Here is a 23123-nt window from a genome sequence, read left to right on the forward strand (position 1 = left end):
CGCGCGCCGAAGTATTACTTTCAAAAGCTTCGAAAGATGCTTAAATAATATAATATTTTTTAAAAATATTTTTTAATAAAATTATTTAGTTTTTAACTTCAAAAAGTTGCTGCACTTCCAGCGGAAGCGCACAATGCATTTCCTGCACACATGCACACGCTTCAAAAGCTGAGCTTTTTTCTTCCAGTCACAGGCGTAGAAAAAGCTCACTTCCAAGCAGCAATTTAAATATATATATTTGTATTATCTTCTGTTGTTGTGCTGGTGCGCCAACAACAGCTGCTGATTTGATTGTTTCTCCTTCCGCGCTGCATTACAGCCGTTACAATTGTTGTTTTTGCACAGCGGCACAACAAGCCACAAGTCTAGCATTCGGTATAAAAACGAAATGGAAGCGTGTGGCGTAAAGCATTTGACAAGCGAGTTTCAACGAAACGGTTATCAACAGCACCAGCCCGTTAGTTAACGCCCAGCCGCAAAGAAACTGTTTAAAAAATTTGTTGAGCTAAAGAAAGAGGTGAAAGACAAAGCAAGTGACTAAATAAAAAACTCATTACTGTGTGTGTGAGCGTGTGTTGCCAATTACTAGTGTTGGTGCGCCTGCGCATTAGAACCGGAAGTGCTTACTTTGAAGACCGATAAACGTATAATAAAAAAAAACAATAAACAGTTACGCGCGTCTCAAACCGCAAACAACCACAATAAATTATTGTAAATAACCCAAAGCGGATTTGGATTTATACTTGGCGCGCGTGCAAATATGCAAGTGCAACATTTTGTGGTAAGTTGTTTTCGTTATTGCATTACGTGTAACCATAAAAGCAGTGATTTTGCAACATTTTTAGGCCGTTAAGCGGGCCACAACAAAAAAAAAAAACATTTATTTATTTGAACCTTTTTATTTTTAATTTTTTTTGTATTTTTATATTTCTCTGATATAATTTTTTTTTTATTGTTGCTGTTGCTTTTAAACCACAACGCACGTCGTGTCGCAATCATACCAGATTTTACAGTTAGTTATAGGCGTTTGACTGACAGTGCAAAAGGCTTACAGTCCAGCTTATTGTCATTTGGTGAACCGACTGCCACATAATCGTAATGCCCGGTGGGTGTTTTTACCGATTTTATGAGCTCATTTTCGCTGTTGTTTGTTGCTCGCATTGTTTTTCGTACATAATTCAGTTGTTACTTATCTACATAAAACAGTTTATACATATTTTTATAGTTGCCGCTAATGCTATTAACGACTTAAGTCTGCTTTATAAGTCATTTCGAGTGCAACTAACCTGAATAGCTAAATTTCAGCTCAAGATTTTTATGACATAATTATTTTTTGGGGAGTTGTGTAAAACATGTGCCATATCGTGAAAATTTATTTGCATAATTCTTTTTTAATGAATTTTCCGATTAAAATGTGATGTTTAGTACTCAGTCGTTATATGCATATACATAGTATATGTATATCTCATGGTATGTTTAAAAACTGATATGTTTTAGTAACTTGATATTTTTATCTTTGATTACACAGTCATTAATTCGCATATTCAAGGTTCAACATAGAACTAAAAACAATTTATTCAGCTTCAATAGTACTTCTAATTCCTTAATCTTCACTTGTATTCATAATAAAAAATACCCTATCGTTCAATACTTCTAAAATCTCACAAAGGTCTTTAGGAAGTCTATGGTATTTTGGAAAAATCGTTAGCCACTTATAATTCGAAATCCATTCCAACTGCTTATGGTTCCTTCAGCTTACGGCTTTCCTTCTTTGATTACAGCAACATATCTTCCCTTAGTTCTCTCATACTCCTTCTTCTTTCCATAAATTTTCCACTTTCTTTATCTCTCCGCGGAAATATGAAAAAATATGAGAAAGCCTTGATCTGGCCTTGTTTATACAGCCTATAATAGTACCTTATTAAATAAATACTTAAAAATTATAGGAAAATTCATTATCATGTTTTTCATGATTACACTCCTGTCTGTAGTCTTTTGGTTTAGGCTCAATTTTACGATTTTCCTATACTTATTCCCTAATAGGGTACGTGGCTCCAAACACAAAACATAATACATAAAATGTTTCCGTAAATCAAAAAAAGATCACTTCATCACAGCCTTATTTCCTGCAATCGATAGATGACCGGACTATACCAAGTGGTAACTATGTAAAGGTGTCTGTAAATGTATTTCCCTTGAGTGCTGTACTACACTTGGCAAGGGTAATATTTAGTCCAACTTTTAGTTTGGTTGCAACGGGTTCCAATATACATAATTTCAGATACTATGAAGTCCCCAAATGATAGTGTAGATCAGTCATTGCAACCAACGTCCACTATATTCGGCCCATGTTCCCGATATTAGTATGTTCTTTTGATACATTATTAGCGTTTCCGTAATGCAGAGCTTTATCAAAAAGTAAAAAGATTAAGTTCAAGATCTGACTAGGGGGAGTATATCTATTAAAACCTTCGTCCTGAGATATTCCCTACTACATATTATCCAGACAATGGAAGTGTTCGTATTTTGAGCAAATTAAAAACGGTGTTTTCGAGCCTAAGGTTATGGAGGAATTCTAGCACTGAGCAGTTATTATATTTCTGAATTAAATATGAAGAAATAGATATATGTAGGTAAAAGTTTTCCCTAATCATCAGTAGACCTTTGCATAGATTGCAACCAATTTCGGAAACATTTTGCTTCATGAGAATGAAATAATTCCCATAAAAATGATTATTGGATGCTTCAACTATTACTTCTGGGATCTGATCGTCAAAAGGAACTAACCTCACAATTTGATTTTGAAGATAAAGCAGAAGTCTTTGAAACATCTTACGCTGGTTAATGGTATAATGCTTTGGTCGACAAAAAATGCTTTTTCACTACTTTGAGACCTCACACTGTTTTTTAAGCAAAATTTTATGTCAATTCAAGCTTTCAAGTCAAGCTTTCTTGTCGAAATACATATATAAGAGTTGCATTTATGGAAAGTATGGACTGCTGTCTGTAAAAATACAAAAATAATTATATTATATATAATATTTTTAAACCGCTTTATAATTTTATAAACTTATATTCATTTGTCTGATAAATCCCCTTTTAGTAATTGTTGATGTTTAAGCCAAGTGTCTTATTAACACGCCCAGCACTGTTATGCTTTAACTGACTCTATTAAACTATTTTTACTGCATTTTAATGACATCATCTTGCATATGTACCATATATATGACTGTAAAAATTACTTTATAAAAAGTTGTAAATGCATGAGGAAAGATATGCAACCAGAGCGAAGTAAGAAAATAAGCGCAGCAATTATGCAAACGGGCGAAAAAAAAAATTTGCAAAAATTTATCATCAAGCGATTCACTTCATCTACATATGTACATACAAACATATGTTTATAACAGCAATAGTTGGCTAATCGCCACTATTACTTTGTTGATTGACAATCGCTAAATTGCATAATTATTTCACCTGCATTGGCCTCAGCTGGAATGAGTTATGGCAAACTGCTTGAATTTATTATTTCGCAAACTAATGGCAATTGGTCACACCTTTCAAGTTTGATTTTCGGATGAGAAGAATTGTTGGAAAAAAAATTAAACTGATTATTTAATTATTTTTTTTTTTACCGCCAATTTCAATTACTGTTGCACGTAGCACTTAGTAGTACCGCGAACAATTTCACGCCTCCAAACAACAGTTAAAATATAAATCCATAACAATTCGGTGTTTTAATGATAGTAAAATGTCAGTGCTTAAATCAGCGTAAAATTAAATTAGGTTTTAACCAATGAGCTTTAAAATCTTTTGGGTGGGTCTGCGAACTCAATAAATCAAGGAATGTGGGCAAAGAAAAAATTAATTTTTTTGTTATGATTTATGGTAGCAGTTTGTGTTTAGCAGCCAAGAGAAATACAAAAACCTTTTCATATATTTGTTTTTTTTTTTAATACAAAAAGCCGCCGGCCTTTCGCCAAATTACTTTAGTATTGTCAATTTTTGAAGGTCAACCGAAAGTTGTTTACAATTTTTGTTACACTTTATGTGCGCATATGCGGAGCAATTAATTAGAAAATATTGCTAATTCATGGTAAAGTGCTTCAATATTTAAATAAAAATCACACATGTGTGTGCAGAGTATATGAATGCGCTTTATGTTGCATCGTAGACGAAATTAAACTGTGTTAACTCATTTTTGGAGGTTATAAGTTGTCTCATTAAGGGCAAGTGCAGCTATTTTGATGAAAAGCAAAAACTATAGTGCTTAAGCTGTCATTAGATAAAGGAAGAAAAGTAGATTTCTGAAAAAATTTAATATTAACTCTATTACATTCAATAATCCTTGGAGATTGGCAAATCGAACAAACAACTGGTATAAAGTAACTGGCAAATAGGTATATGCAAATGTACAAAGATAGAACCGCGATTCAATAACAAGGATTATTCAGCTTTACTTTAAACTATGTCTTTATGACATTTCTTCGAACGAAGACAGCAAAAAATTTACTTCAGTTATCAATATGTCCACAATTATTATTAGCCCAAGAATTATATCGCTTTTTTAGCATCGGTTGCTGTTAGTTCAAATATAAGTTAGAGATTTTCAGTCATATATTTAAACGAAGCTATCGATATGTTTATCGATTTTATTTTATGATCGATAATTTATGCTCCTCATCGAATTTATCGACATTTTTACGATGCTATCAACACTGCTAATGTATTTAATCAATTTAAACTCAGCTTTTGTCAAATTTATTTTACTTTACTCTCGATAGTTTATTGTTCACAACGAATTTATCGATATTTTTCTAAAGTTATCGAAATTAAAAATTTTGCTTGCCCAATTTTAACACATGTATCAACAATTTTATTTGATTTGATTACCGACAGTTGTCGACAATTTCGATAATGATAATGTGGCATTTATCGACTATCGATACGCTAGTGGAGTGTTGGAAATACATAAATATTTTCCTTAAAATGCATTTATTTCGTACAGTTGTGCACTTTACCACATTTTTAAGCCGCTTTTAGTAGCCAAACTGTAACTGATTTACCGTTATTTCATTACAGCCTTTCACTACATTTAATGCTACACATAAAGAGCTACAATCCATTTCAAATTTAGGCAGCTAATTGAGGCATAAAGCAATTCTATGAGGTCTATTTATGAGCATTTAATGCAACGATTGAGATTTCATAGCGTAAAGTGTCAGTAATAGGCACTAAACAGATTATGTATTAATTAAAACAGTTGGCAGCACAAATGGCGAGCCAGTTAGGGGCTCAACAAGCCTAACCAAAACGTGCTAAAATGCGGTATTTGCAATGAAGCAATAATAGCGAGTAATATGACAAATATCTGCTATGACAGTGGATTAAATATTATCGCATGCGATAAAAAAATTTTAATGTCAAAAGTTGATAAATCACAGGCAAATACTAAATCTTTAGCACAGCGTATCTTTTATTAATATGCAACAAGACAAATGACAGTTAACCGCTATGTAATATCGGCGCTGATCGAAGTTTGTGATCAATCAATCAAAAATAGTTGGCTACGGCGCAAATGTGTGTGTGTGTAAAATATGCAATTTTTGCATGCAACAATCGCCGCATTCCTTAAGCTGATGTCGCAAAATCGTAAAACAATTTTTTAAGAAAAAAATTTAATATTAGATAATAACGCAAATTTAATAGTCATGCATTTTTGTTTGTTGCTGTTGTTTATTAGGCCTTGCTAATTTGTTTTTATTGGCTGACAGTGTTTGGCGACACAGCAAAACTCACTTAAAAATCGACATTTCTGCACAGCCTCCGAAGAGGCCACACAAATGCGGATAAACAACAAGAGGAAAGCCTCAAGGTAAGACCTTAGAGGTAAGCAGCTACTCAGCAGCCAGCGAGGCAACGCAAGTTATGCGAGGTAAATAACCTTCAAGAATGGCGGCAATAAACAAGTGCCAACAAAACAATGGGCTGAATGAAAACTGTAGCAAAACAAGTAATAATTTAACAACAACAAAAAATAAACAGTGTTGTTGTACCAATTTTATGCACTTACTAACCTAAAAATGCATTCAAGCTTGCCGCCAGCTTTGGTCGGCTATCGTTTAGGGTACATACTACTCTGTAGACACATATAGACATACTAAAAAAATCATATGTAACTTAGGAGTACGTGCTCTTTTTTATATTCTCTATGTGTTCACTTTTATGTGGCATACAATTTATGACGTTAATCTACTCAGATCTTAAACTATAACGAGTTTGCAACAAGCACGCCAGGCGGCTAGCGCGTAGTAGTAGTACAAGTACATTAGTAAGCTGGTGAGTAGCGCATGCGCGTAGTGTGTGTAATGACTATTCAAATTGGGCGTTCACATTGCATAACCATTGCGCTGACATAAATATATAGCATGTAAGTAAATGGTACAGAAAGCGAAAGGAATGTAGAAAATTGTAGACCACACTTGATGCCATGAGCTTATAAAAAGTTAAAGGGAGGAAATTTATTCGGAGCGCAAGTTTCTCAACGGTATTCAAAGTAAAATTTAAAATCTCAGATATTAATATGTTAATAATTATAAATTTAATAATTATTAAAAAACATCTTAACATTTTTTGCTCTCAACAATTTTTAGAATAAAACAACAATCATTTCGCAAACTACCAAATATATTATGAATTCTCAAAAGAAAAAACGAAATATGTAAATTAAAATCTATAACCTAACCTAACACAGGTCAAAGGTCAGTAAAATGTGCCAACTAATCGATGCTATAATATATAAAGCAGATTTCTTCTTATAAAGTTCTCAACATTAATATACTTTGATGTTTATTTCGTTGGCTATGAACGCCTTTATTAAGAAATTAACCGTTTCATTATAACTATCTGTTCATATACGCACCTAAATTGTCAATTAATTGTATATCGATTTATAATACTAGCATGCAATTAATTAGTTAGTACTTAATTGCCCATCAATTTATGGAAAATTACTTAAGAATAATTCGAAGTTGAATGTGGATTATTGATTTCAGTAACTTCAAAATTATATTTTAAACTAATTTGTAAAAAACATCTAATTGACTTACTTAAGTAGCTATCTGAATCCAATTGAATCAATTAAATAACTTGTGGGTACTAAGTAAGATTAAATTTAAATAATTTCAGCATTTGTTTTTAAAACTTTTTATACTGTTTAATAAGTGAGGTCTGCTATTGTAAAGCTTGAACCGTCAGTTTAATCAACAGTGTAATTTTTTGTACATACATACATACATATTTATAACTGTAAAAACTAATGTACCAAAAAGTGTTTGACAACACAGATGTAACGATATGCTTTAATAAAAATGCAGGCGGCAGGCATTTTTTGCCTACGCATTCTGCGCATGCGCAACTGCATTGAAAAAGGCAGCCAATAAGAGTTTAAGCATATGCAAGCGAGTTGAAGAATCCGAAATGCAATTGTTGAAAATTGCGACTCAGAGCTTCGAATAGCAAATAATACTCACATTAGGTCATATGCTGTCGGCGGTTTTTTCACTTTTATTGCGAGTAGACAATGCAAAAATTGTACTCGCAGCAAATAATGTGCGACGGTTTAAATATGTCATGCGTCTGTATGTTTGTTTGTTTGTATTGTAAGCGCACTAAGCTATGCGCATAATAAACGACCTCAATGGGCGTGAGTTGACTTGATTTTGCTACAAAATATGTTATGACTTTTAAGCGCAAGACAACAGAGAGGCATACAAACACACATAATATACATATGTACATATGTATTACAAGCACATAGCAATAAAAGTGGTTTTTTAAGTGCGATTCCATTAAAACATACATATGTACATATAAGTGATCTCTAGCAACTAGTTTCCTGAGACCCACCTGGGTAAGTCACTAAGTCATTTAATTAGTCATTCATCGTGTCTAATTGTAGGGCGGCTGGTGTATGGCAAACCAATCGGCAATTCGCTGCACAAACTGATTTTGCGCTGGCCATCGATAATGTAACGGCTATTAGTCAGTGAGTGATTCAGTGAGATTGTAATAATACTAGTAGTGCTCTTATAGATATTTACATACATATACTCACACACATACAAGTACATATATATGTATGTAGTAATTGCCAACCGTGAAGGCGGCAACGAATTGTTTGTGATTGAAGGAGTGAATGAGTTAAGAAACCGTGTGAAAACTATAAGATCGTTTCTACAAGCGAACATATATGCATATATATATGTACAAGAGTCGGTATGTAAAATATGTGTAGCAAGTACGAAAAAAATTAAAGAAAAGTCGCAGTCAGCAGCTACGCCCAAGGCCAACTGCATGTGTAGCCGGTTATGGAGCAAAAATTCAAAACAACAACATCAATGACCACCAACAAAAGCACTAAATATGACAGCAATTGCCATGGCTTTAACTATCGATAAATACTCGCTTTAAGAAATCTGTGGCACGCATACGTGCAATCGAACACACAACCACCTGTGGTATGAATAAGTGCCCAGCAGGGAAATGTAACTGTTCTCAACTAGCATTCTAGCACACTTAGTATCACTTTAAGTTCGTATTCAAGTTCTCCATAGACAAGAAGTAGCGTTGACCATAGACCGTAGACTAGCAGTAGCGTGACACAAGGATACAGTTGAATACAGTTCAACTTCCATAACTTGAATTTCAATATCTCGAAGTTCTACATAACTCGAACTCTTGAATTGGCGATAGAAGTCAAATTTCGCACAGTTTACATTCCGTAAAGGTACAAGCTTGCCAACTGTTCTAATTTTAACTAGACAAACTGTATAGGTTAGAAAATTTATCAAAGAAAGTTTACAATTGAAAATATTTTAGGAGTAGAAATGTGAAATATTCTTAATAGTGATATTACTTTTTATTGGAGTTAAGATTTATGGCAAGTCAGGGAAGTTTATATATCTCTCGAAGTTCCTTTAGTTTTTTTCATTCGCGTTTTTTATGAGCTTTTATGTAACTGCTATAGAATAATTTAGATGCTTTTATTCTAAACATAAATCTAAGCATAAAAAACAAAATACTTTAAGCTTTCATGAATTAATTATGGTTCAAAAGAGTCTTCATAGTTCAGAAGTAAACCTTTGCCAGGCGAGTTTTCAATTTCCTGTAGGGTATGTCATTCATTTTCTTAAAATTTGCATATTGAAATATAAATATTGCAAAATATTGCTTAAAGATAGTTCTAGTTGAACGAAGATGGTGAAGAACCGACATTGCAATGAATTCAATCGAAAGAGCTGTAGGGCACTTACATTGTGCTCGTTTATATGATGATATTTCAGATTTTTAGTATAAATAATATCTGTGCACTCATGAATAGTCCCTAGTAGTTTGCATTTAGAGTTTCTTTTTATAAATATGAGTTTTCTTAAAATTAATTTCACAAGAAGTGTTCAAGGATTTAACTGAAGTGCCAAATAAATTGCAATTAAGGCAACGAGGAACTTAAATAATTTTAAGAAAAGACAAGTTCATTGTGAATAACTATTGAAACGATTACTCATGTATGCCTTATCGCGGATATTAAGGATAAGGTGGGGAATAAAAATAATTATAAGGAGGCAAGAACGAAATAAGAGAGTATATTTGTTGAATACTCCGTAAGGTTTTCTGATTAAGAAATTCGAAGTTTTACCAAACTAGCTTTATAGAAACTGTAGATCTGACTGAGAACTGAGAGCTGACTGCAACCAGCCTTCAATAACTTAACCATTCAGAAAACAGTGAATAGGAAAGGAAGTGAGAAAGATAAAAAACAGGAGAGCCAGAGGGAGTTACTATGAGAACTAGGGAGTGAGAGAGAGAGGTAATGGGAAATACATTCTGTATAGAAATATGTACCAGGTTTTTGGTTCAGTTCATGGGTGAAATGCATTTTACTTGTACATAAAATTAATTTACTAATACATAATTTGAAAAATTATGCTTTTCCGCAAATGTTAGGTTAAATATTTTCGACTCATTATGTATGATAATCAAATTGTTAAGACAAAATGTACTGACTTAATAATTATTAACCGCATATTGAATGCAAAGAGTCAATGCAATTAAAGCGGTAAAATAATCATTAACAAAAACAAAAGAAAACAAAGCATAATAACTCATTAAATCAACACGGCGCTGAGATCCGGAAAATCAAAGATCAATCATGAATTTATTAACTCACAATTATTTGAAACTGTGTAGTATATGAAACTGTATTGGCAAATCCAAAGTTGGTAACAATAAGAAACAAATAACAAAGCAGGGCAATTAATTTCCGCATAAAGCTTGCCGGCTGACCGAGCCGTGCGCGTTGAATGAATACACGAGCAGAACCTGAGAAAAACTGCCAGTTTATTCAAAAACAAAAATAACAAGTAAAGAAAGGCTAAGTTCGGGTGTAACCGAACATTTTATACTCTCGCAATTTATTGAAGAAATTTTATTAAGATAACGCACAAATTTACCCATAAATTCGGCATAAAGTTTAATAGAATACCGAAAACTGTCAATATAGATATGAGGGCTGAGGTAATCCCTGAACCGATTTCATTCAATTTCACCAGCAAGGTACTCTATATCCAATACTATACGCTCATTTAATTTAAAGCCCAACGAATTTTTGAAAAACCTATAATTAGGTATATGGGAGCTAGGGGATGATATTTTTGAAAAAACTATAATTATGTATATGGGAGCTAGGAGATGTTGTGACCCGATTTTAATAATTTTTGGAATAGAGACACACTATTGGAAGAAAACAATTTCCTCTGAATTACATTAAATTAGCTGAGAGATTTACCCATATTTTCGGTTAAAATTTAACCTTAGGCGCTGAGTTCAACATGTTCGATATCTAACTTGAAAAGTTATAGTTCGTTTTCGACAATTTTTTCACAAGTGATGCCAGAGATCTGTACTGTATTTGTGTAAAGTTTTATTTCGCTATCATCATTGGTTCCTAATGTATACATTATAAAGTGAAGGATTCAAATGGAATTCAAAATTGAGTTATAAAGAAAGTAGTCGTGGTTGTGAACCGATTTCATCCATTTTCCACACATGTTATCAGGGTGTCAATAAAATATTATATACCGAATTTCATTGAAATCTGTCGAGTAGTTCCTGAGATATGGTTTTTGACCCATAAGTGGGCGATGCCACGCCCATTTTCCATTTTGTAAAAAGATCTCAGTGCAGCTTCCTTCTGCTATCATTTCTGTGAAATGTTGTGTTTCTGACATTTCTCGTTAGAGAGTTAACGCACTTTTAGTCATTTTCAACCTAATCTTTGTATGGGAGGTGGGCGTGGTTATTATCCGATTTCTTTCATTTTTGGACTGTATAAGGAAACGGCTAAAAGAAACGACTGCAGAAAGTTTGGTTTATATAGCTTTATTGGTTTGCAAGATATATACAAAAAACATATTTGGGGGCGGGGTCACGCCCACTTTTCCAAAAAAAATACATTCAAATGTGCCCCTCCTTAATGTGATTCTATGTTCCAAATTTTATTTTCATAACTTTATTTATGGCTTAGTTATAGCTCTTTATGTGTTTTTGGTTATCGCCATTTTGTGGGCGTGGCAGTGGTCCGATCCCGCCCATCTTCGAACTTAACCTTCTTATGGTGCCAAGGAACACGTGTTCCAAGTTTCATTAATATATCTCAATTTGTACTCAAGTTACAGCATGCACGGACGGACAGACGGACAGAAGGACGGACGGACAGACAGACATCCGGATTTGAACTTTACTCGTCACCCTGATCACTTTGATATATATAACCCTATATCTAACTCGTTTAGTTTTAGGCCTTACAAACAACCGTTGTGTGGACAAAACTATAATACTCTCTTTAGCAACTTTTGTTGCGAGAGTATAATAAATACACAAATTAAAGGCGAATATGCTGCAAAGCATAGCAGGCAAAACTCAAAATATTTGACATAAATTATTTTTGAAAGAACAATCAACAAGCAACTGGTTTAAAATTGGTGCTGGTGTACTTCTCATTGGATTACTTGTATATACTGATATCCATTCGTGCACTTATTTGTAGCTTATGTGTGTCAATAACAGCCGGTTCGCTGTTGCCAAGCTGGTGCAAGGCACACCAGATCGGTGGCACAAGCCGTGTGCCACGCAACGTTGCACCTTTAGGCCGTTTCCTTTTATTATGATTATTTCTTTCGTGTTTTTTATGAATATTCAGTGGTATATAAAAACTCTAACGCAAATGCAAAGCAAAAATACTCGAAATCGGTGTTTACAAATACCAAAAAAAATCAAAAAAGACTTCAATAAAAAGCATTACAACTTTAATTTGGCAAAAATAAGTAAACTGGTATTTGGCCTTTAGGAGTTTAGGTGGTCAGTCTGGTATAGAAATATTTGTACGCATGAACATTATAAATAAAGGACTAACTGGAGCATATTTCTTGGCTTAAATTTTTGATTTTTTTGTTGACGACGGTTTAAATCAATTCTCCTAAGGATGAGGATATTTCTGTTCTATTATATTTATACAAGTGGCTAATCCTACTCGATATGCTCGAAGGTCTAACGAATTAAATTCACCTTCTATATCATTATTCCACTTGCTTGTTTAATTTGTTACTCTGGACAGTCTAGCGGTTTGAAGACATCTGTGTTATTATATCAGTTTTTTATATATATACTAGTTGCTTTTATTCGATATTCTCGGTGGTCTAACGAATTGAAGAAATTTTGATTTCATTATACCAGTTTATTGCATTTATACCAGTTACTTGTTCTAATCCATACCATCCATTGTTATAACAAAAAATATCCATACGATTTCCCAACGAAGTGAATACGCCAATATATTAGATCCCTCTAAACCCGGAATACTGAAAAGAAAAACTAATCGAAAGTGATCCAAAAATCAAATCGATAGTAATCGCACAAAAAGAAATGTAATTACATAAAAGCAACAATGTATAGTCTATGCGTGTCCTAGACAGTGAATTCGCGCAGACGCATCCGCGAAATTGATTTCCGCGAACAAATGTGCAATGCAAGATGCCAGATAATAACGAAAACGAAAAGCTGAGCAATATTTATAAAAACATTGAAAATGAAAGAAAAGCAGTAAATAAGAAATGAGAATTGAAAAAATATAGAGAAGAAGAAAAATAATAATCGATCAACACTAACCATTTAATAGACCAATATTCGCGGATTTTCCTACTTTTGGTTTCATATTTTCTTCACTTTGATTTTCTACAAGCGGCCAATATACGCTGAATTATGCAATGGCAAATTCCTTTTCACAAAGCGAGTTCAAAAGCGAGCTGGACTGTTATACACATGTACAATAATTGTAAATGTTGGTGTTGCTGTTGCTGTTGTTGTTGCTATACGGCTATTTACTCTTTCACCATTTGAATTTCGCATGATTTTGCAGTCCACTTGCATTTACAACAACACTGAGTTGCTCTAATTCGTATAAAACTCATTGCCGTTCGATTTGCTGCGGTTCGTTGTGGTGTTACATATTTCAAATATTTATTATTGTTTTTTGTATTTCTTTTTTTCGTTTTGTAAAAACTTGTTTGATTTCTACAAGGCTCTTGCAAGAAATGGAGCTGACTAATGAAATACTGGATTTATTAAACAACAACAACAACAACAAAAACGAAATAAAACAAGCTACCAACACAGCTGCAGTTGACGCTGTGCCTCGCGGCCTGCCTGCCCCTTTTTCAGCTGCTGCGAGCGGCGCTTGGACATTCAGGTGGTTGTGTATTTGAGAAAAAATCCCAGCCAAGTAGCTTTGCAAATAATTGACATTAGCGACACATACAGTTATACTTAAGCACCACACATTCTTTTAAGCATAAAACTAATCCTCAATAGCCATACCTTTACGAATCCGGCAGCCGCTGTTAGCGTCAATATGTATTTTAGAGCATTACGTTATGTCGTCGCTTAGCCAGGCTAATTACTTAGTAACCAGCCGGTTGGAATAAGCAGTTCCAGTTATGTCGTTAAGAAAAGTTGGAGACTTTGTATGTGGACACTTGTCTCTTACCGTTGTTCTTGTTGTTGTTTTGGTGTGGCGTTGAACTATTTTAGGAATTTTTACGCAAACTAGAAAAAAATAGTTGCATAAGACAAGATTTTTTAAATGTTTCATACTTTATACCGTGCGCTGGATTAGTTTTTGCGGTGGAGCAGGAGAATTCTTTCAACTTTTAAAGGCGTGCAGTTGCATGGTGTATGACAGATGTATGTGTGTGTGCATATAAATATCCGTATAATAGTGTAATATTTCTAATGTTACTTCATGAGTCGAATTTTGATTGATGATATACAAATATATAATTATTGATTGATGAATGTAACTGTTAAGATAGATGGGAATAGATTTATTGAAATTAATTTAAAATTTTGAGCTTTAGTTAAAAGTTTAAATAAAAAAAAATTAAATTCAAATATTTTCAAAGAAATAACCTATTTATCACAACGTAACCTCATTTTATACTTCTTTTATTTATTCATCATGATTGTTAGTTGGCGCTTAATAAGGCTTAGAGCGGTCAAGCGACTTTTCCCAACTCCCCTTCAACCAACCACAATTTATAATGAATAATAATATTCTTCCAAAGGAATAACGATAACGCTTTCTTGATAAAAAATTATATAAATTTTTTTTATCAAAACTAACATTTAACTAACTTTTTTGTAGAAATATTTTTATTCTTTAAATTTCTTATAATATGGCCTCCACTGTATATGTATATAAATATTAAATATTCTAACATTTGCTTTTAAATTTGAAACATGTCATACCTGATAGAACAGCAAATTGTTACTCATAAATAACCGTTAAGCTGTAAACTAGCTTGCATTAAATACAAATTAATGAACGGTTTTACCTGTGAATATATACTTATACATATGTATGTATATATTCCCTGTGTACATTCTTATCGTTAATCAAGCGGCATTGCATATTGCATTCACACCTACATATAACGAAACAAATTACGAAATAAAAGTGCACAACAACAACACGCACAAATGCACTCTCGCATGCACTTGTAGTAACCCACAAAGTTAATGAGTTATTTGACCGCTTTACGTGTGCAGCGCATAACTTCACTGTCATACCGCCAATATACATACTTACATAAGCTTTGGAGCAGGTCAGTGGTTTTAGCGACACTTTTTATGGTGTACGCCGTACAGTTAAATGCAACTAATTAGAGAAGTTCGACATTTGGCGAATTTGTCAAAGGAACAGAGGCACTTGCTACATGGGCGCCATAATAAAAGTGTGAATTGAATCGCTTGCCAGTGGCAACGAGTGCATTGCTGCGTTATTAGAGTGTAACGGCAATAAAATATTAGAGGCAATATATGAAATTATATACATGCTGCTGATAGTTATTACTACATACTTATACATTTAACTGCAAGTAACTGCTTTTACAAGTAAATTTTGCGCAATTATTGTTGGTAGCGCTTGCGCGTTGCAGCCAATTTTCGCATTAACACCTGCGAAGCGCTACTAAATCATGTGCATATGTGAAAGGTGCAGCGCAAATTAACTTATTAAGTTTTTAAATTAAACTTTCCATTACTTAACTTTAATGTGAAACCATTTAATATCTGCTTTTATTTTATAAAGCTTTATCTTTTTTTTATAAAGCACAATTCATTTCATTTATCTTTTTACTTTCTAGTTCGCCAGCTGTTTGGCCCTAACATCGCTGTTACTGGTTGTACAAGCGCAGGGGCCATTTCCGCCAAGATTAAGCATACCTGGTGCTGCACCTGTGGGTGGACAAGTGGTCGCCGGAAGGCCACAATTCCGCAATGATAAGCTGGTGCGTGTACGCCGCCCAATCGCTTTGCGCGCACAAAACTCCTACATACCGTCGGTGGCGCCACGCATACAAGAGGAGCCCAAACCTGTAACCGAGTCAACTGAAGACGAACAACCCGATGTCTTCTTGCCACAACTGTTACGCGAGCAACAATTGGTGCAGGCGCAACAAGCACAATTCCAACAACAAGCAAATGCTTTCCTCAATGGCGAAGTGAATACCATACATGATACACCCTCATTGCCACAATTGTTGCAAGAGGATGAGCATATATTGGCGCCATCACCGCAACCTGCCTTGCCATCGACGCGCTTCACCGAACGCCCCACACCCGCTGCACCTGTTGCAGCAACAACGTCTAACAATCGACCCGTCTTCAATGACTACGGCATTGGTAGCTTTGGTGCGCAACGTTTTGGTTTGGAACGTCCACAACAGAGTGCACCTGCACCAGCACCGGCGCCACAGCAGCCACAACAGCGTGTCAATGTTATACGCACACGTCCACAGTTGCGTGAACAACGCCCACAGTATGAAGCGCAATCCGCACCACAACCGGCACCAGCACCTGTACGTTCTCGTCCACGTCCAGCACCTGCACGACCGGCAATTGAATACAATCAAGTGCAACAAGAGGAGCGTGAGCAACCACAGCAACGTCGCCAACGTCCCGTCGCTCAAACAATACGCAAATGGCGTGAGGAGAATGATGATGGCAGCATTACCTGGGGTTATGAGAATGATGATGGCTCATTCAAGGAGGAAATCATAGGCACAGACTGTATTACGAAGTGAGTCCCTTCTATATTTGTCTAAAACGACGATAATATTTTGTATTTTGCTTCTAGGGGCACATATGGTTACATTGATCCCGATGGTAACAAACGTGAGTACCACTATGAGACCGGCATCAAATGCGATCCCAACACACGTGAAACGGAAGAAGAACTTCAACAAAATGGTTTCATTAATTACGAACAAAATACAGCTGTTTTGCCGAATGGTATTGAGATTGACATGACACAGATTGGCAAGAAGAAATCCAGACGGCCGAATTCCATCTACAGGAATTAGCTTTCTAATACTTATAACATATACATAAAATGTTAATATTTAAGCTATCAAAAATATCAATATTTACAACTTTAATTATAAACTATAATTTTTAATTGAGTTTTTATTAGATTTTGTTTTGTATTATCCCAATGACTTTATACCTTTTGTCTGACAGCAAATTTTCAAATCGTACGCATTCATTAAGAGCGTATACATTCTTTTTTCATATAAAATCTTAAACGGGCAAATTCATCGAAATGAAAATAACGCTAATGAAAGATACCTTAAAAGTAAAATCTTGCTAGCAATGTAGTAACGCTTGCAGCATACTTTGTCTGCTAACTAATACGGCCTTTGACGGCGTATGGGCGGTAAGCGGTTAGGTGGTGTGATGGAAATATCTAGAAAGTCACCAATGCAGAATTTAGCTTGTGCCAATGTTTTGGTATCGTCTGCGCCCTTTTGTCCAGTACAAGTGACACCGATTTCACGCATTTGGTAGTGATTATTCCGGAAATTTGGAAATACTATTGCGAAGTCGAAGTATGTTCCTTTTTTACGCGTATCAGGATTAACATCGCGCACCAGCGATGTGAGTTCATGTAGCGTAGCATCTTGCCAGGTATAAATCTGTAATTCATTGCTCGGCACATTACCATACATGTATTCAGACACGGAGTGATGACGACCAGTAGAGCAGAATACCCGTAGCAATAGTGGGCAGGTCTGTAATAAATAAAAATTATAATATCTTGGAAAGCTATAGTAGTAAACAATTTGGTTCGCTGAGAAAGAGCGCCGACTACAAACCTTTTCGCGATCAATGGGTTTTATGTGAGACTTCTCTTCAACGATCATTGATTCCACGTTAGCCATTATATTTTCACTAAAATTACTTAATTTATAAAAAAGTTTTATGTTATATTTTACTTAAAATTCAGTTTGAATTATGCACACCGAATAAAAATTCTGAACACAGAAAATGAAGCAAACACGATAAGCAAAATGAAAATTGACAACTGCAGTATTGCAGCCAACTTCACGTACAACGCAGTGTTGCATTCGGCAATAATAAAAGTTCATTTGGTAGTTTAATTTTTATATTTTTTATCATTTATAGATAAAAATCTAATTATAACGGGAAACAATATATCTATGAAGACAATAGAAATGCGTCTAAAAATACACATGTTAAGACAAGATAGGTCAACAAAAATATTTAAATGTACCATTTTTTTTTAAAGAAAAATGCCTCAATATGGATTTAAAATGTTCAGATTTTCATTAGTATGTCCTAAATGCAAATCAAGTATCGAATTACCTAAATAAAAAATTAAAAATATTTTGAATTAAATTTATTAAAATAGTGCTAAATGTGAATGTGGATCTAGTTTCTCTCTTTTATTGACTGTCCGTTTTGATAATGACTTTCATCCCCACAATTGCTATACTTACAGTTTTGGTGGTATAGTTGGCAACGCAGCTGGCAATTGTTTGGAATTTTCAGCATTTTGCAAACACAAATTATTCGGTCGTCGGTGTCAGCTGCACATTTTTACGGACTCCTAAAAGTGAAGTGTAGAAATTTCAGAATATCTCCAGCGCAAAGCAAGTGTTATATTAATGTGAAGAAAGTGCAAAAGTTGAAGTTGAGAGCATTATGATTTTAATTGATTGCTGAAGTAGTTAACAATACCAAAGTATATCTAAAGTGAAAAGTGTATCGGAAAGAACACGAATATTCTCAAAGCAAATAGAAAACTAAGGAATAAATACACAATATTACCATTTGCATTCTATTAGTGGGAGCTACCCTACATATATCTCTTTCAATTTCCTAAATTTAACACTGTTTAATTAAGTGCTGATATCAAGGTTCCGGCTTCAGCTGATTTTTGGGTGAGTTTTTGCATTCACACATATAAATCGGCGTAACTTTTAAATTCGTTTGGATCACTGCAAATCAATACTGAAGTGAATAATTAAAATTTAGCAGTACACCAAGAAGATACTACATATTATGCAATTGAAATCGTCATTCGAATATCTGTTTGAAATATGTGTACATTTCTATATTTATGCATGTAGACGTATGTGTTTATCTTGAGATTCTACTTTTGCCGTTATGTGTATCTTTTTAGGCATCACCTTATTTGTTTATGTGTTCACCTGTGTTTGCAACTACAAAGCAAAAAATTAAATTAATAAAATTTAAGAGGTGAATATCGAAACTTCTGTAGTCTAATTGGAATTTCTTATTATTCCTTTATTCTAATTAGACTTTACAATTTACCTCACTGATATTTCCGTAAATTATTTAAGTAATGTTTACGTTTGAGTGTAATTCGGTAGTTGTCATTTCGCTATTCAATAATTCTGATGACTCGCAGACTGCCTTAAATTCTTCCTAAATACAACTAATTTTTTCCGTTTTGCTTTTGACAAAAAAAAAAAAAACAATATGATAGTCCCACTGGCGTGGGTTTTGCAAAGCTTTGTTAGTCATAAAGTTTGCGTTCTTTTACTTATTTATGGCCAGATAAATTTATAATTAACTAGAAGACCCGGTCACACCTTTTTGTGGCTAAGGTATACATTAAATTAAGTTGGTCCAATCTTGGCTTCGGCGAGGATATTAATTACTCGAGGTTGATTTATGTAACGCAGCATGATGACAACTCACACTACTTTTAATTGCAAAGTGAGTGGTGATAGTACAGGCAATTTTAAATAGTTTGGGATAATTGACTACGTCATCCTGGTTTGTAGCTGTGTCAACTCTCTTGGACCGAAATTCTAAATTGTCGCATTAAGATCATCGATATCTTTGTTTTTTTACCACCAATATAGGTCATTCAATCAGTCATTTATGGTTATCATATTGAGGTTTCATGTCAGGAAAACTTCTCTTTCAAGTCAATGAAGTAACAGAAATCTGTTGGAAATGCTATTAATCCATCGAGGTGTCAACTGCGACCCTACCATTTCCAACTGCTTCTACAATCGCATTTTGATATTGTTGCAAAAACACTCACATGTTAGTTTTTAATTTAGGCATGCGATTAGCCCGTCAGTAATTGGAAGAGTCTGGCGTAAATCACCTATTAACAGAATCCTGGCTCCACCACAAACGTTTATCGACAATCAAGATCTTTTAAAGTCCTGTGCAGTACTCCAGCGACTTCTTGAATATTTGGAAAATCTTCGTTATAGCGCTATTTTTGACGAATTTGCCTACTGGTGTTTCGTTCATTTGCAATTGCCGTATGTTTGCCTACTAACAGGTGCCAAGTTGCCCCTATTCCCGTTAACCTTGGTGGTGAAAATGAGTGAAATTGGTTCTGGAATTACATCAGCCCTCATATACTATATATGATGATTTTCTATTGGACTTTATGTCGAACATATAGGTAAAATTGTGTGTTATCTTAATAAAATTACATCAATAAATTGCGAGAGTATGAAATATTCGGTTGGACCCGACCTTAGCCTTTCCTTATTAGTTACAAATTGTTTTGGGCTATCGACACAACCTTATACAATTGAACAATAACAAAAATATTTTAACAAAGCAACAATGATAACCTTCAAAATATTATTTTTTTGTTTTCTCTTTTTATATTTTTCTTGTCAACTCGAATAAAATTCTCTTATTATTATATTCCTCGCAATTTTTCCATATTTACTCACTTTCTAATCTTTTTCTGGCCTTCCACGAATATTTCAACAAATGTTGCTAAAGAGAGTATTATAGTTTTGTTCACATAACGGTTGTTTGTAACACTAAAAACTAAACGAGTTAGATATAGGGTTATATATACCAAAGTGATCAGGGTGAAGAGTGGAGTTCAAATCCGTCCTGTCCGTCCGTCTGTGCAAGCTGTAACTTGAGTAAAAATTAAGATATCTTGATGAAACTTGGCACACTTATTTCTTGGCACCATAGGAAGGTTGCTTTCGAAAATGAGCAAAATCGGACCACTGCCACGCCCACAAAATGGCGGAAACCGAAAACGCATAAAGAGCCACAACTAAGCCATAAATAAAGCTATGGAAATAAAATTTGGTATGAAAGATCCCACTATGAAGGGACATATTTGGATGTAATTTTTTTGGGGAAGTGGGCGTGGCCCCGCCCCCTACTAAGTTTTTTATACATATCTCGCAAACCAATAAAGCTATATAGACCAAACTTTCTGCAGTCGTTTTTTTTAGCCACTTCCTAATACAGTCCAAAAATGAGAAAAATCGGATCATAACCACGCCCACCTCCCATACAAAAGTTGGGTTGAAAATTACTAAAAGTGGGTTAACTCACTAACGAAAAACGTCAGAAACACTAAATTTAACATAAGAAATGGCAAATGGAAGCTGCACTCAGATTTTTTTACAAAATGGAAAATGGGCGTGGCGTCGCCCACTTATGGGTCAAAAACGATATCTCAGGAACTACTCGACCGATTTCAATGAAACTTGGTTTGTAATAGTTTCCTTACATCCCAATGATATGTTGTGAAAATAGGCCAAATCGCTTCGTTTACTTTACAATATATTAAGTAAGCAGTAGTGAAGATATCGGTGTAGAACTTTGCACAAATACTATGTTTATAGTGTGGCAGCCCCATTCTAAAAATCGCCGAAATCGGACCATAGGTTTTTAAGGCCCCATATATCGAACACGAGGACCTCGGTGCTTCTAACCTAATATTATAGTTTCCAACTTTCAATGGACTTTATACAATATATATGACGAATATGTGGGTCAAATTGTGTATTATATAATATAACAAGTAAGGAAGGGCTAAGTTCGGGTGTAACCGAACATTTTATACTCTCGCAATTTATTGATGTAATTTTATAAAGACAACACAATTCGACCCATATATTCGGCATAAAGTTCAATAGAATAACGAAAATCATCATAAATAGTATATGGGGACTGAGGTAATTCCTAAACCGATTTCACTCGTTTTCACCACCAAGATACAATGTATCGAAGACTATACGATCACTTAATTTAATATTACTTATAATTAGGTATATAGGATCTGGGGGAAGTTATGACCCGATTTTTACCATTTCAGGTACAGAGAGAAACTGTTATAAGAAAAAAATTCAGAGGGAATGAATTACATTAAAATATCTGAGGGATTTACCTATATTTTCGGTGAAAAATTAACCTTAGGCACTGAGTTCTTCATGTTTGATATCAGGATCTGGGGGAAGTTATGACCCGATTTTTAGCATTTCAGGTACAGAGAGAAACTGTTATAAGAAAAAAATTCAGAGGGAATGAATTACATTAAAATATCTGAGGGATTTACCTATATTTTCGGTGAAAAATTAACCTTAGGCACTGAGTTCTTCATGTTTGATATCAGGGGCCTTGAAAAGTCATGGTCCGATTTTGACAATTTTTCCACAAGTGATGTCACAGCTCAAATACAGTATTTGTGTAAAGTTTTATTCCGCTAGCTTCATTGGTTCCTTATGAATACATTATAAAGTGAACGAATCAGATGGAATTCAAAATTGGGTTATATGGGAAGTAGACGTAGTTGTGAACCGATTTCGCCCATATTCCACCCGTGTCATCAGGGTGTCAAGAAAGTGTTATATACCGAATTTCATTGAAATCGGTCGAATAGTTCTTGAGATATGGTTTTTGACCCATAAGTGAGCGACGCCACGCCCATTTTCCATTTTGTAAAAAAATCTCAGTGCAGCTTTCTTCTGCCATTTCTTATGTAAAATTTGGTGTTTCTGACGTTTTTAGTTAGGGAGTTAACCCACTTTTCGTAATTTTCAACCTAACCTTTGTATGGGAGGTGGGCGTGGTTATTATCCGATTTCTTTCATTTGTGGACTGTATAAGGAAATGGCTAAAAGAAACGACTGCAGAAAGTTTGGCTTATATAGCTTTATTGGTTTGCGAGTTATATACAAAAAAACTTATTTGAGGGCGGGGTCACTCCCACTTTTCCAAAAAAATTACATCCAAATGTGCCCTAATGGGATCCTATGTTCCAAATTTCATTTTCATAACTTTATTTATGGCTTAGTTATGACACTGTATAGGTTTTCGGTTTCCTCCATTTTGTGGGCGTGGCAGTGGACCGATTTTGCCCATTTTCGAAAGCAACCTCCTCAGGGTGCCAAGGAACATGT

The 23123-nt window shown here is 34.5% G+C and overlaps 3 protein-coding genes and 1 long non-coding RNA gene across 4 annotated transcripts in view; 2 read left to right on the forward strand and 2 right to left on the reverse strand.

Moving 5' to 3' along the window:
* Window positions 1–332: 332 nt before the first annotated feature.
* LOC105216681 (probable serine/threonine-protein kinase samkC) lies at window positions 333–17061 on the forward strand. Its single transcript, XM_011191297.3, has 3 exons — window positions 333–781; window positions 15756–16690; window positions 16748–17061. Exons 1-3 carry the CDS (start codon window positions 761–763, stop codon window positions 16971–16973), a joined length of 1182 nt encoding a protein of 393 aa, XP_011189599.1. The 5' UTR covers window positions 333–760; the 3' UTR covers window positions 16974–17061.
* On the reverse strand, window positions 15755–17972 carry LOC105216680 (histone deacetylase complex subunit SAP18). The gene is made up of 2 exons (XM_011191295.3): window positions 17766–17972; window positions 15755–17681 (listed from the first exon to the last, which is right to left on the reverse strand). The coding sequence occupies exons 1-2, from the start codon at window positions 17829–17831 to the stop codon at window positions 17298–17300; spliced, it is 450 nt and encodes a 149-aa protein (XP_011189597.1). The 5' UTR covers window positions 17832–17972; the 3' UTR covers window positions 15755–17297.
* A 160-nt stretch (window positions 17973–18132) lies between these two features.
* Window positions 18133–19389, reverse strand: LOC128919945 (uncharacterized). The gene is made up of 3 exons (XR_008470054.1): window positions 19249–19389; window positions 18411–19136; window positions 18133–18276 (listed from the first exon to the last, which is right to left on the reverse strand). It is a non-coding gene; the product is annotated as an uncharacterized LOC128919945 (long non-coding RNA).
* The window catches only part of LOC105216682 (protein sarah), a 54893-nt gene continuing 50483 nt past the window's right edge, over window positions 18714–23123 (forward strand). Inside the window, exon 1 of the mRNA XM_011191298.3 lies at window positions 18714–18854. The gene's annotated coding sequence lies outside the window, so the exon portion shown is untranslated. The remainder of the gene's footprint in view (window positions 18855–23123) is intronic.

The sequence above is a fragment of the Zeugodacus cucurbitae genome, chromosome 2, assembly GCF_028554725.1.
Source record: "Zeugodacus cucurbitae isolate PBARC_wt_2022May chromosome 2, idZeuCucr1.2, whole genome shotgun sequence".
NCBI classification, from domain to species: Eukaryota; Metazoa; Arthropoda; class Insecta; order Diptera; family Tephritidae; genus Zeugodacus; species Zeugodacus cucurbitae.